General features: G+C 37.1%; 1 protein-coding gene across 2 annotated transcripts in view; it reads right to left on the reverse strand.

Moving 5' to 3' along the window:
• The window catches only part of LOC106059821 (cadherin EGF LAG seven-pass G-type receptor 1-like), a 134,813-nt gene that overhangs the window by 44,957 nt on the left and 75,238 nt on the right, over positions 1-14,618 (reverse strand). For both annotated transcript variants that reach the window (XM_056019243.1, XM_056019244.1), the window contains exons 11-23: positions 13,999-14,100; positions 13,126-13,333; positions 12,774-12,929; positions 11,468-11,534; positions 10,921-11,053; positions 9,289-9,338; positions 8,993-9,113; positions 8,456-8,565; positions 5,621-5,720; positions 4,010-4,178; positions 2,450-2,513; positions 2,297-2,357; positions 752-837 (exon numbers count right to left, since the gene is read on the reverse strand). In XM_056019243.1, the coding sequence (XP_055875218.1) occupies positions 752-837; positions 2,297-2,357; positions 2,450-2,513; positions 4,010-4,178; positions 5,621-5,720; positions 8,456-8,565; positions 8,993-9,113; positions 9,289-9,338; positions 10,921-11,053; positions 11,468-11,534; positions 12,774-12,929; positions 13,126-13,333; positions 13,999-14,100 (1,427 nt within the window). The remainder of the gene's footprint in view (positions 1-751; positions 838-2,296; positions 2,358-2,449; positions 2,514-4,009; positions 4,179-5,620; positions 5,721-8,455; positions 8,566-8,992; positions 9,114-9,288; positions 9,339-10,920; positions 11,054-11,467; positions 11,535-12,773; positions 12,930-13,125; positions 13,334-13,998; positions 14,101-14,618) is intronic.

A 14,618-nucleotide genomic window follows, 5' to 3' on the forward strand; every position in this document is an offset into this window, starting at 1 on the left:
CCCCCCGCCATACCTCCCCTTGACACCCCCACCCCCACCCTTTTAAAATTCTTATTAGCCTACGTTATTTCGTCATTGCCGGAGGTGGTCTTGAATGTAATCACTAGACTACCTATCCAACGCTACGAATGGCATGTGTCTCAAATAGACTCTGAAAACTAGTACAACTCAAAGTGTTCACGCGTGGCCCAAAAATTGGCTCAGGTGGAACTGGTGTCACTGACAGGAGGAGGTGCATAAGGTAAACAACTGGCAGCTGGCAAACTAACAACATTCGGACATGAGAACTTGAGAGCCTTAGCTGGCTACCCGCTAAGGAGAGGGAAAACTGAGTTGAAACCTCTGCAGCTACACCTAAACAAGGGAAAACTTTCGGGAGTCAAACCTGAGGCAAAATCAGTGGAGCGGCAACATTTGAGCAGCTTGTATTACCCAAGTGATACACCCTGGCAGAATCTGTGACGCTGTTAACCCCCTAGTGTATCGGCACCAGCCTTTCCTTGGGACACCAGCTATGTGAAGAGAGGGAACTGCTAAGTGGGCGATATCATTCGGAGCATAAATAATGCCTAGGCTTTCATCTCATTTCAGAGTTGATCTATAATCACTTCGCAACTGAAGGCTATGGCTAGCTAATGGTCTAGTACTTATAGATGTCCATAGAACATGGTTTAATATTATTAGAAACATTTAAAACAAAATTAAATTATAATTTAACTAGTTAATATCACAGATAAAAACAAATTCTTACTTGATAATTTTATTGGTTTTATCACTTTTTGTATATGAATTTTCATTATGTTCTTTGGCTGTAAAAATTAATACTAGAATTGTAATCTGTGGAGAGAGGGAACCCATGAACAGAACATAGCATACACAAAATAAATGTGACTTTATGTCAAAATAAATGTGACTTTATGTCAAAATTAATGTGACTTTATGTCAAAATAAATGTGACTTTATGTCAAAATTAATGTGACTTTATGTCAAAATAAATGTGACTTTATGTCAAAATTAATGTGACTTTATGTCAAAATAAATGTGACTTTATGTCAAAATAAATGTGACTTTATGTCAAAATAAATGTGACTTTATGTCAAAATTAATGTGACTTTATGTCAAAATAAATGTGACTTTATGTCAAAATTAATGTGACTTTATGTCAAAATAAATGTGACTTTATGTCAAAATTAATGTGACTTTATGTCAAAATTAATGTGACTTTATGTCAAAATAATTTACAAGCACAACTTGATTAACTAATGGATAGCTGTAGTAATTACATTTAATAAAAGTCAATAAAATATTTATGTTTAAGTTCTTAAAGTTCACAAAGACAGAACCCTTTAGCCCCATGCAAGTATCGTGCGGTCGTCATAGAATCTGTTATATACATTTTAGATACATAGTTTTTATTCATTTAATTTTTAAACAATTACAAAGTCTACACAAACAAGTAACGCATTTATCAATGAGAATTAAAAAAAAAGAATAATCGCTCCATTCATAGAAGTTGTTTATTAAACTTTGGTTTTATTAGCAAAATTTAAAAAAAAAAACAGGAACTTATTGATACATTTTCTAGTCACTAATCTGGTAGATAGCTAAGAAAAAAAAGGGGTGGGGGGTGGAAAGGGCATCAAATGGAGAATTTGGCCCAAGGCCTGACGCAACTGTCTCATATAAACTGCTGTAGCCTACAAGTTAAGTGGCTAGTGTGCAGGTAAACTGAATGTGTTCCAGTCACCTACAAAGCAAGTATTGTCAACTCCTCTTTTAACTGAGAATAGAAATCACCCAGTGATCTGTCCATCCCATAATTTCTACTTAGTCTTCTTTGTTCTTCATCTTCCTCCATTGGGGAATAAATTATGGTTGGAAAGTCCTTGACCAATCCTGGCAGTCTCGTGACGTGATTGTACACTATACTTCCATTGAGTAAACATTTATTTCAATGTCTGTCTCAGTCTATGAGATCAAATATGAACCAATCAAACAAACAACAACAAGACACTCAATAGAATTTAAAATAAAAAAAATCTGCTCAAACACCAAAAATGAAACAACCCTAATAACTAACAAGCCAGAAAAACCAATGTCTTGGCAGAATTTAATTCATTGATTAGCAGATTAAAATACATGACTAGATTGATCTAGGAACACTCTTAGGACGTAATTATCTTTTTTTTTTTTTTTTGAAGTAACGTCTGTATTTCATTAGAAGATAAAAACAATTAAAAACAACCGAAACAACAAAGGGAGATAACAGTGAGAAATCCATCACGAATCTACTTACAGATATAATTCCAATAGCTGGACCAATAAACAACCAGAGATGATCAGGCGCCACCCAACACCTACGTAAATAAAACACATTGACAGAGTAACCATTATGAATTTGTGCTGCCTGTACGTAAGAAGAAACATTTATTAAGTACACAGTACTTACATATCCAGGGCACAATAGTTATCCGATGTACCAACAAATGCACCGACCAAGATGGCTGGAATAACTAGGGGAGAGAATAAGGAGAACAATTTAGAAAAGAGTTGTCCAGGAGTTCCTTACCTTTTTTAAAATCTAAATTAAGAAGTTTGAATTTGAACTTAGAAAAATACATTTTTAACCAGCATTACTTCAATGTTAATAGACATTTTTGGCAAAAAAAATTTATAGCCATATCACAAAGTTCTCGGGGCTTGTGAAGTCCTTCCTTCAGAGGACAGTACCAGATATAAGAAGAGGAAGCGTTGGGAAGATAACTATTGGGAAGATTCTATGTAATAAAAAAGACAAAAATGGAGAGGACGATCGACAGATCATATGTGGTGTCCCAACGGTACAACACACTAGGGCAGTGTTGCCCTAATTTTTTCCTTAAAGTTACACTTCGCACATTGTGCGTATTTAGTATCTGCTGATTTGTTTAGAGATTAATTCACGTGGTGGCCTACTAGTTCATTATTCCAGCAGTTCGTGGGGACACAGATTCAGGCCTCGCGGGACACCTGGGTTCCGCGGAACACAGTTTGGGAAACACTGGCTAGGGGATAAGTGAAGGTAAAGGCAAATAATTAATAAAGAGGGGAGATAATTTAACATTTGTGGTAGTTGTGGGACATGTCTTGTTACAATACACATTGATATAACTAGTTTCTTACACAAGAAATTGAGTTTCAACAAATTCTTACAATACTAAAAAAAAATTTCTTCATTTAAATCAATGTCATTATTTTCCTGCCTTACACAAGACTTTGTCAATACATTCAAGTTGAGAACCTTACTTATCCGTCATCCATAATAGGAGTATTTTGTATACGACTTCTAAACCCAGACATCATAGCTCAATGAACTCTGATAAGTTGTATAAAAGAGAAATTGTCTTTTTGAATAGAGTAGTTGTAAAATGTCTCTATTGAATTCGTAACTTCGTGGAAATTTCAAAAACCTAAAACGTAGGTGGCTAGACGCGATTCTCGAAAACGGCCAAAACGATTTTCTGAGAAATTCAACAGTTGGTGTATATCGTTTGGAAAAGAAATACTGTCTGGTTGTTCACACTGGGAAAACTCGAGTTTGACCGTTATAATTTTTCAAAATAAAAAAAAGAAAGAAATTTAAACTTGACTGGAGAACGAGAACATATTTCTCTTCAACGGACTATTTCCCAGTATTCCTTCAAGAGTTGAATAAAGTAATGCTCAGAAACATTGTGCGCATGTCTTCTAAGTCTAGATCTAAAGGTCTATGAATGGAATATTATTAAGTGTAGTAGATCTATACATTTTACTTAACCAGGAGTCTCAGTGGAGGGGGAAGAAGGCTGACTATAAATGTTCCGTGACAAACAATAGCTCTATACATTATATAAAGGAGATATATAGACTTTATACAAAAAAAAGTACTTTTAATGTTTTTCTAGTTGATAAGATAATCCCTTGCCCTTTCAACCTTTTATGTTTAGTCGTACAATCAAACAGTGACCCTTGACCTAGCTCTGCTACTTACCCCATCCCAGTACATAGTAACGAATCATGGAGCCAGAGTCTGTCAGGTCACTAGGGTTGTGGGTTGAGTAGGTGATGACGATGTATAAGTTGAAGGCTTCATTCATCACCCAGGAATAGTTGGTCAGGAAAAAGTAATGGAGCAACACGGCGAATATTTTACAGATGGACTGAAAAGAATCAATAAATCAACTGGGTAAATATATAGGTACTGCACATGAAGTAACATAAATATAATAATGGGTAAACAGCTGCGTTGGCCACAGAGCGTAGAAAGATGAAGCTACTTTTACAAACATAAAGTAATATTTATGATGTTATTTTTACATTTGAAGTTTTATCACTTTTTTTCTTATATAGTTCCTCCTTCGTGATCGAAGATGAGCCCATTTCTCTCAAGTCCAATCTTCGTTTTAAAAAGCGGCCGCATAAGTGGCATGGGTAGGTTTGGTCAGTTGCAGATAGGCCTGCTTCTTCTCTCAGCTTTTTGTTGTTTCGGGGCTCTTTCACGCTGGCCACTCTCTTGCTTCATGTCTTGCGACTCCGACACCCACAGCTAGTGCTTCCCAGCCGTGAATGTCAATATCCCACTCCTTGAAGGAGCTCTTAAGGATGTCTTTATAGCGCTTGTATTGACCACCTCTGCACACAGCTCCCCTTACAGAAGTCGTTTAGGAAGGCGATTGTCTGGAATGTGGACTACACGTCCGCCCATCAAAATTGGGACCTTTTTACTGTGGCATGTTGGACAGCTTAAAGATTTCAGTATCTGGTATGTGGTCAAACCAATGCATATTATGGATACTCCTTAGACAGCGTAGATGGAGTTTTTTCTTATAAGCTTTCTATGTCATCTCTAATTCATAAAGCTAATGAGCTAACCAACAGTATCCAATACAAACTACTAAGTTCTTGTTTGAGTCTACGACCATGTCTGCTGAAAGTGCCTCTGTTGATAATTACTGTTAGGTTGTTACTTCTGTATGTCATGTGGTAGTGGATACCCCGCTACAGGAAATGCTTCTTCCAATGGCACGTGTCTCCTAAAGCCTCTGACAGCCAGTCCAACTCCTGGCCTTCAGGTGTGACCCAGATATTGGGTCTGGCGGAACTGTTACCACTGATAGAGGAAGGGGCAAAAACGAAAAACTTGCGCCTAAACAAGAAAACCTTGGGCGGGGGTGGGGGTATTAGTCTTTGCCGGGTACCCAAAACAACCCAAATAATCAAACTCATAGTTATTCCCAAAGGGAAGGGGCACAAACGAAAAACTTGCGCCTAAACAAGAAAACCTTGGGAGGGGGTGGGGGTATTAGTCTTTGCCGGGTACCCAAAACAACCCAAATAATCAAACTCATAGTTATTCCCAAAATAATGTTACTTATTCAATTATCACAAATTAATGCCAGTTTCTCAATGACCAGCCAATAAATCACTGATTTTCTCTGAAGATTTAAAATAAGTTTCATAGAAGGTTTGTCCCTTCTTTCAGGTATTCACTTATAAACTGGTCTCTTTACCCCAACCCCACCCCTTTCCTACACACTAAGGCATCTGGTGCACTATATCTAAAAGACATTGTTTCACAAAAACGTTTAAAGTCTGGACTCACTGGCGTCTCATATCTGTCTATACCAATCATGTAGACCAGTTGACCGAGAGCTATGGACACTGACAGGTTACGGTGAAGCGCTGCCGTACTAGTAGATGTTCTGAAATGGACAACAAAAAAGATGCGTAGATATAAGATTGTTGTAAAAATAGGAAAAATTAGCTGTCAAAATTATATTTCATGCAGCCTAAGTGTTTCAGGCAATGTATCAGAGAATTGTGTACATTAGCTGAAAGCTGGGTCGGTTTTACCTTAATTAATTATAGACAACACACACAATATGAGACAGAGGTTTACCTTAAGTACGCATGGACACCACAGACTATAAGACATAGCTTTACCTTAAATACATATGGACATTATAGACTTTAAGACAGAGAAAGTTTGAACATAAATACTTATGGACACTGTCGTGCGCGCGTGAAGTTTTCTTTGCATTTAATATTGGTGTTTTAGCGTATAGGAAGTAGTTTCTTTTAAGTGCGTTTTGTTGCCTAGAATATTGTGTGTGTGTGTGTGTGTTTACGTCATCCTTAGTTCCCGCAAGAGAGAGAGAGAGAGCTTCTTTTGTGAGCTAGGTAGCTGGTTGTTTGTTTTCCCCTTGTAAGGGTACGTAAGTATATAGTTTTATTAAGTAGGCTGATCTTTCGGTACGGGTGTCGCTATTGAAAAGTTCTTTCTTGTAGCGGCATCGCTAGATCTAGGTTTTCGTGTCGTTTCAGGGTGTTAGGCTTTGGGCTATGGGAAAGCGTGTCGCCTTTCCGCCTTTGGAGTTTTGCAGTAACTCTTGTTGTTGAGGTGTAGGGAGTTGAGGTTACGTTGGGCGCCGAGATGGAGTGTGAGCGTGAAGGTGTGTTATGGAACTTATTGGCGTTATATTAGACTAATTATTAATTCAATGATGACTTCAATGATAGTGATGTATATGTAAATATGTTGATAACTTATAATTAATTATTATTAAATATTGTTCATATTGATAACTGTTGTTATTCACTAACTGTTCAGTTGAATAACTGTTATTCGATGTTCGTATTTTACATGCCATCATGGGCGTAGCCAGGATTTTTTTTCGGGAGGGGTTGATCCCCCCCCCCCCCCCCACCCGCGGAAAAAATTATATGTGTGTGTGTGTACATAATTAATCTTTATTACATTCTGACCCTTTCGGAAGACGTTTATTGTTTATTGTAGACTCCCCGCCCTTGCTAGCAAGGGGGTCTGGGGGAGCTCGCAGCGCTCCCCCAGCGCGGGGCGAAGCCCCGCCGCCGAGCACTATTTCTGGTATTGAAAGCCAACAAAATGCATATTCTGAGGTATCTACAGTGCATTATCTTGCTATTAAAAAGTTTTATTTCAAAAAGCTAATGTGCTATTCTTACTGACTTAGACCCTCTCGCGCCGTTCGGCGCATTTTCCGGAAAGCTGTTTCCGCAACTCTTATTTTGCGTAATTCATTTTGTCGAAGAACATGTCCAGCAAAACCTCATGCGACGCTCTGTCACAACCTTACTAAGGATTCGACTCCCAGTTCGGCATATGATTTCTTTGATTTAGACCCGATCTCTATGACTGACTCCTAAAATCTGTCTTAGCCATCTTTGTTGAGCCACATTTAATGTTTTTCAATTTCGGCAGAAGACTATTCACACTTTTTTAATGGAGCCCAAGCCACTGGTAGAAATGTGTAACCTTTCTTGACTACGCTTTTGGAATTACATGCCTGTATTTCGCTTTAGGTTTTATATCGAAAAGGAAAGTTTTTTCGTCAAATCATCTGCTGAGGGGTTAAACTAAAAAATCTCTGGAGTTTTAATTCAAAACCCCATTTAGCTACGATCATAGAATTCGGTGACTGTAGTTTGCTTTAAAATAATATTGAAGAGAAAGGTTTTCAACTCTAAACGCTCTGTATGGGAATTTTAAACTCAAAACCATCTGGAGGGGTTTTTAACTTTAAAGAAAAAGCCATCTGGAGGAGGGGATTTAAACTCAAAACCCGTTTGACTACGCTCATAGATTTTATAGTTTGTAATTTGCTTTTTTTTTTTTTATATTGAAGAGGTACTTTTTAGCTTCAAACCCCAACTGGAGGGGAGGGGGGGTTAAACTCAAAACCCCTTTGGCTACGCTCATAAAATTTTGAATGAGTAATTTGCTTTTTTATATTGAAGAGGGGTTTATCGTAAATTTTGGAGAGGGTTTTAAAATCAAAATCTTCCTTAATTGTGCTGTTGGAATTTGGGTATTGCTGTTTGCATTTTTTTGTTTTGTTTTATAGAAGAGGGGGATTTAACTGCAAAAACCTCTGGTAGGGGGTTTAAAACTCAAAACCCCCTGTAGGGGGTTTTAAACTCAAAGCCCCTGGTAGGGGGTTTTAAACTCAAAACCCCCCTGGTAGAGGGATTTGCATCTCAAAACCCCCTGATAGGGTTTTTTAAAATCTCAAAACCCCCTGGTACAGGGTTTTTAACTCATAACCCCCTCGGCAGAGCTGTGGTAAGTGATGATTTAGTATTAAAATCTCACCTAAAATAAACAAAATGAAAGCAAAAATCAGTCACTTAATTCCGTTCCCCCCCCCCCCCCGCAGGGGGGGGGGTGATTTCATTTCGGGGGGGGTTTGAACCCCAAGAACCCCCCCCCCCTGGCTACGCCCATGCATGCCATTATCTATTGTGTTACTCTGTTCAGACTGGGGATACGGGACCATCATATCATACCTTACTTAAGCGACTAAACCCACCTGACAGACACCACACACTATAAGACAGAGAGAGCTTTACCCTAAAATACATATGGACACCACACACTATAAGGCAGATAAAGTTTTACCTTAAATACATATGGACACCACACACTATAAGGCAGAGTGTGGCTGACATTGCACAACCAAAATATGTGGCGAAATTCATCAATTTGGGGCGTTTATCTCCCTTGTCCCACTGTAACGGGTAGAAGAAAATTGAATAAATTACAAAATGTTTTCTAGTTCTCTGCTAATGGCAATAAATGTTTACAAAGTTTATATCAACTCACTCTGTCTGTTTGTCTGTCTGATACAAATTTCGCACACGTTATTTATCCAAATTCCCATTCACGAATAAAGTTGAAACTTTGCACAATCATTCATCGTCAATGACAACGCGAGAATGATAAAAAAATGAACCAATTGTTTCATTAACTAGTGGTAATTAATTAATTTTGTTTTATATAGAAAAAGGGAGATACATATTACAGTATTGAAACATATGACAGTAATTATGGTTTTCTTATCTTTAAATATAATTTTTTTTTTTAAGTTTCCATGTTTTCTTCAATAAAGTTCTTGTGTAAACAAAAGATTAGGAGCTAACTGAACCATTTACTCACATTATCATCAAACATATCAGTGATGATGGTGAACACTCCAGGCTGCGGGCAGGCACAGACCCCACTGTGGCCCGTGTACCTTAACTTCTGACAGCCCCGATACCAGCTCCAGGGCTTTCGACTGAAACAAACAGAAAAACAAATAGAAAAGAAACCAAAAACTAACCCCTCTCCTTATATAGAGTTTTAAATTTAAACTTTTTCTGTTAAATTATTTTGTCAGATTAATTGTGTGAAAAACACAACAACAACAAACAAACAAGAATAGCATGACTAAAATACCTAGATGAACTTACTTTGAACTGTGACGTAGAACAACACACCTTGGATTGGAGATGTTGAATGTCTGGAGAGAGATCAAATACCTGAATAAACTTTTGTTGTTGTTGAATAACTTTGTTCATGTCCGCTAAACTGTTTCAGTCTTTATTCGTTTATTCATGTTTGTCTGTTTGTTAAATTGGCTACTTCCAAAACACTCTGTATAAAATGGAGACTATTGCGACCTAGCCTAGACCTGCGAGACGTCAGAGGAGGGCAGGGTTTGAACTCTATCACGTGACAGGAGCTTGTCCCTCATGATCAGGCAGCCAGTCAAAATACTTTATTCATTTAGAGGCAGAGTATTTGTATTTTGTATGCTTAAGGTTTCATCACTAACTGTTAAGGCTAAAAATATTCAATCTCATGAATAAAACTTGTTCATTACTCTCACAATGTATTTCTTATTGTTGTAACGCCAATGTTTTTAGATGTCCGGCAAGAAACGTAGAGTAGGCAAGTATCACTGATTGATAAAAGTTTGGTGTCAGAAGTAAGTCACTGTCATAGAAGACATGAGACAGGCGACAGGAGAAACAGGAAAAGAGATTGAAGATACGAGACAGAAATTAGACTGAAGACACAAAACAGAATACAGGAGACAGAAGACACGAGACTGAAGATATGAGACTGAGGACACGAGACAGAAGACATGCGAGTGAAGACACAAGACAGAAGATACTATACAGAAGATACTATACAGAAGACATGAGTCAGAAGACAGAGGACATGAAACACAGGATACAAGACAGAAGATACTATACAGATGAGATAGGATACTAGCAGACAGAGGATATGAGACAGAAGACACGATGCTAAAAATACGAGAAAGAAGACACGAGACTGAAGATACTAGACAGAAGACATGAGACAAAAGACACAAGACAGAAGTCCAATTTAGACTATATTCCACATGAGAAACATTTCCGGTGTGTTAATATGCCTTTTTTTTAATGATATTTATATTCTTAATTTGGTTAATTGTATTGGGAAGGTTGTAGTTTTCTCTTCTTAGTCTGTTTCCTATATACTATGGTGTTATTCAATGTTAGATCTAGATGTAAATTAATTAGAGTAGTTTAATTGTTTTTTTTTTAACTTGTGTTGTGCCAATTATCTAATTAAAATTATACCAAAAGCATGGTGAAGAGTAGATATATTAATCAGCTTTACCGATTTCTCTAAAAAATGAAACTATTATGCTACGATCAAAGCTTTATGTTAAATAACAAGATAAATATGTTTTCATTGGTTCATGTTCAAGGGCGTTAACTAAGCTAATAAAAATATTACTTTAATTCAACTAGAAAGGGAAACAACCTAAACATTTTGAATACCAATGACTACAAAGAAAAAACAACCTTTCTCTGTGTTGAAACTACAGAGTACAAAATAAAGTGAAATAAATCATCTGCTGATCCTTGACATGTAGATGTACATAGTATGGTGTGTGCCTAGATCTACGTGAAACATGAGAGTTCTATTGTTATTCAAATATCAAGTTTAACTGAATGACAGTGGACTGGGTACATAGCATACTATTAGATGAACACACACACATGTATTTCCTTGGAGTACATCAATGAACTGATCTCTCTCCTACTTACATTATGAATGGGGACACTGACTAGAATGGGCGGGCTCAAGTTGCTGACTTCTATATTGCCATCACCTGACAGGGGCTGAATGTGGAAGTAGAGAGCCATCACTGGACTGTTGACCTGATTGGGTCTGTTCCTACTGTAGGACAAACAATGACCATTAGTTTGACCACTCATTGAATTGGCATTCAAACTTGAATGTGTTCTAAAAACTTTGTTGTCACTGACAACCAATACTTCCTTAAATTATTCTCAAATTCAAACACCTAAATTTTTTAAAGTAGTACTTTTATGGACACATTATGAGACATCTAGTAAAATGCTGTCTATATTTTTACATTATGAGACATCTAGTAAAATGCTGTTATATTTTTACATTATGAGACATCTAGTAAAATGCTGTCTATATTTTTACATTATGAGACATCTAGTGAAATATTGTCTATATCTTTACATTATGAGACATTGGTATAAATCTTTACAACAAAATGTTCCTCTCTCTCCGCCCCCCCCCCCCCACACACACACCACCTGTGCCCTAGTTTCTACTTACGTTTTATCAAAGCCTGGGATCAGCCGGGACAAAGATTTATACCGGAACGTTGAGATGCCGAAAAAAACTGAAACACAAAGCAACGGGAGAAACGTTTTAAAAAACTTAAAAAAACACAAAACTTATATTACTTGTAATTGTATCAATTAGTTTGGATCGGTCACGCAGTTATACTCACAACTGACCTATACATAATAAATCTGTGCGATTAGAGATAATTTTACCAATTATTGTTGTTTAGATTTTAGCTTTCTCAATGCGCTATGATCCTATCGCTTGTCTGGACCAGTTGTGAAAGGGGGAGGGATGAAGGGGGTATCTTGAATAAAATGATCTTTTCTTAAATGCATACAAATGTTCAATAAAGGGTTCAAGAGTCATCAAGGGAACTAATTCAACTTATGCCACATCTATCAAGTAAGATTTCTTTCCCTTGCTCAAGATACCAAACACAATAATTAATTACCAATGGTTAATTAACTAATTGGTAAATGTTTTTAATTGATTCTTATGTTGTCATGTGAAAGAAATAATTGTGCCAAATTTCAGCTTAATCCAAGATTGGGTGTGGGAGAGATAAGGTGTACATTGAAAGTAGAAGTACGTGGCAGCACTAGCTATACAGTAGTTTTACTTGATTCATGCGAGTAGTAAAATGAATCATTAGTGTTCCCCACAAGCCTTTAAATTACAATATTCTACCTGTGAGAGTCTAAATTGTTTTTTTTTCCTCGTAAAGGGTTTTAAATTCGTTTAATTGATTAATTATTGAACACATTGATCATGTTTTGGCAGGCTCTTCAAGCAGTATTGTAGATCCCAGAGTCCAAGCTGAGAGGAATCTCAAGGAAATAACGTTTGAACAAATTTAAAGTTATCAAAAGTAAACAATAAAGTTTACTTTCTGGACCAAAAAGCCAACCAAGGCTCTTATTTCAACTATTTGCTTGTGTGGCTCGAACAACGACTAGCTGGTTTCAATGATATGTAGTCATAATCAACCAAACGCTTCATAGCGTTCTTTCCAAGCAATTGACATTTTAGACCTTCCATTCTGACTCAAAATGTCGAAGTTGTCGGCCAACACTTTTTTTTTTCATTCAAGAAAGGGAAATAACAAGCTCAATACTTGGCAAAATATCCTTTCCCCGTCAATATTTATCGTCACGTACAAATTAAGGACTTTAAGGATTAAAGAATTTTAGTTTCATATTGACGTTTTATAGTCGCAAGCTAAAGTTACTGCTCACTTGTATTGAACACACGCACAAATGAAACGAAAACTGATACTGAATATTCTCTCTACCTGTAATCGCTGAGGCGTTAGTGGCACTGATGGTGTCTCTGGTCAGTTTGATAAATCCAGATTCTTTGGCCAGGCGTCCATCACTGTCCTTTACTGTGTTGTCTGGGAACTCAATGTTCTTCAAACTGTAAACCCACTGGGTCTCAATTTTAAACTCTACAGGGAACAGTGCAACAATAATATACTTTATACTTGTACAATTGTATTATACTTAACTGTATATGACAAACCTATTATACTTTTTACAACAGGTATTTTAGTAAAGATTTTTTTTTCTTGTCTGACTAGCTTATGTATCAGTATACAAAAAAATAATTAGTCGGACTTGGAAGGGGAAATAACTCTCGCTCACCGACATACTGCCTCAAAATCTGGATCGATGCCCCATGGTACAGGATGAGGCCGTCCTTGATGTGGTAGTCAAGGGACCGACTGATGACGTCAGCAAAGTTGTGCATCACCTGCATCAGCTGGTCGACCTCGTTGCCAGCGGGACGTGTGGCGTTCCAACCCACTTCATGACGGGGCGAGAGGAGATTGTTCACTGTGTTGATAAACAGCTAAGAGAGAGAGAGGGGGGGGGGGAGGAAGGTGAAAAAGAAATGTTCTTCTATAATTGTTGTTTCTATTGTGTCATGTATACATTTAGTGACCATCAATAATACAAGTAGACTACTAGTACCCCTGACAAATTCATTCGCTGCCAGAAACTCAAACCAGTAACCAACGAGCAATAGAAAAAAAAAATCTTTTTAAAACAAAGCTTTTCTAAGGGAAAGAACTACTAAGTTCTGCCATTTATATTAGAATGGCAGGGTTTAGCTCCCTTCCTGCTATAAAATTTATTTAATTAGTACTAATTGATTTACTATTTAGATAATTTCTGGATTGATTCGTGTATTGCCATCGACTACGAATAATTATAGATTCTACAAAGTTTCAAAAGGATCTGAGAATAGGAAGTAAGAGAATAAAAAAAGTGTCAATACGTTATAAGGGGATTAAATCCATAAATACATTCACATCCCTCATTAAGTAGCATTCATTCCCCTTATTTTGATATCAAACAAAATAATTAAACACCAAATCAAATCAATTAACTAGTTGATTTGTTTTTATTGATTCATGTCTTCTCAGGTACAATGAATAATTGTGCAAAGTTTCAGCTTGATTCGAGAATGGACAGACAGACAGACAGACAAAAATACTAATCTGCTACCATTACCTCACTAAAAGTTTTAGTTTGTTGAAATGTCGGGTAGATCTCACTGGCGGAAGCGTACATTCTTCCTTCGTCTAGCCAAGTGACAGTTCTTGGAGCTATCCCCTGCAGAATGTATGGCAACAATTCACTCTGACATTCAAATGGAATAGATTCATACTCATACTGTATGTTTCACTAATAGAATTCCACAAATACTCTGTTTACAATAAAACAGTCATCATTCTTTTCTGCTATTACACACTTTTATTTCTTCTATTCGCTCCATGTCAGTGCAGAAATGGAGCTTAAGGTCTTGGTCACCAGTACGGTACATCAACAACATGTATGCCATTGTAATATTAATGAATTTAGCACTCCATGTATCCCTCAGAGGAGTTCTAAACTTCAAGGCATCAATTTTTCCAGTTTTGCAAGTTTGGGCCTTAAAAACCCAGAGCTGGATTTACCTTTAGGTAACATAAGCTTTAGCTTAGGGCCCCCACTAGCTCTCTCTGCACCCTTCCCTCCCCCCCCCCCCCCCAAAAAAAAAAGTTTCAGAGATGTTTTATCACTTGGAAGAAAGAGCAAAGGAAAAATCGCCTTAAGTTGTTTATAAGGGGCCCTAACTATCTAACAACTTT

Source organism: Biomphalaria glabrata, chromosome 2 (genome assembly GCF_947242115.1).
Source record: "Biomphalaria glabrata chromosome 2, xgBioGlab47.1, whole genome shotgun sequence".
Classification (NCBI taxonomy): domain Eukaryota; kingdom Metazoa; phylum Mollusca; class Gastropoda; family Planorbidae; genus Biomphalaria; species Biomphalaria glabrata.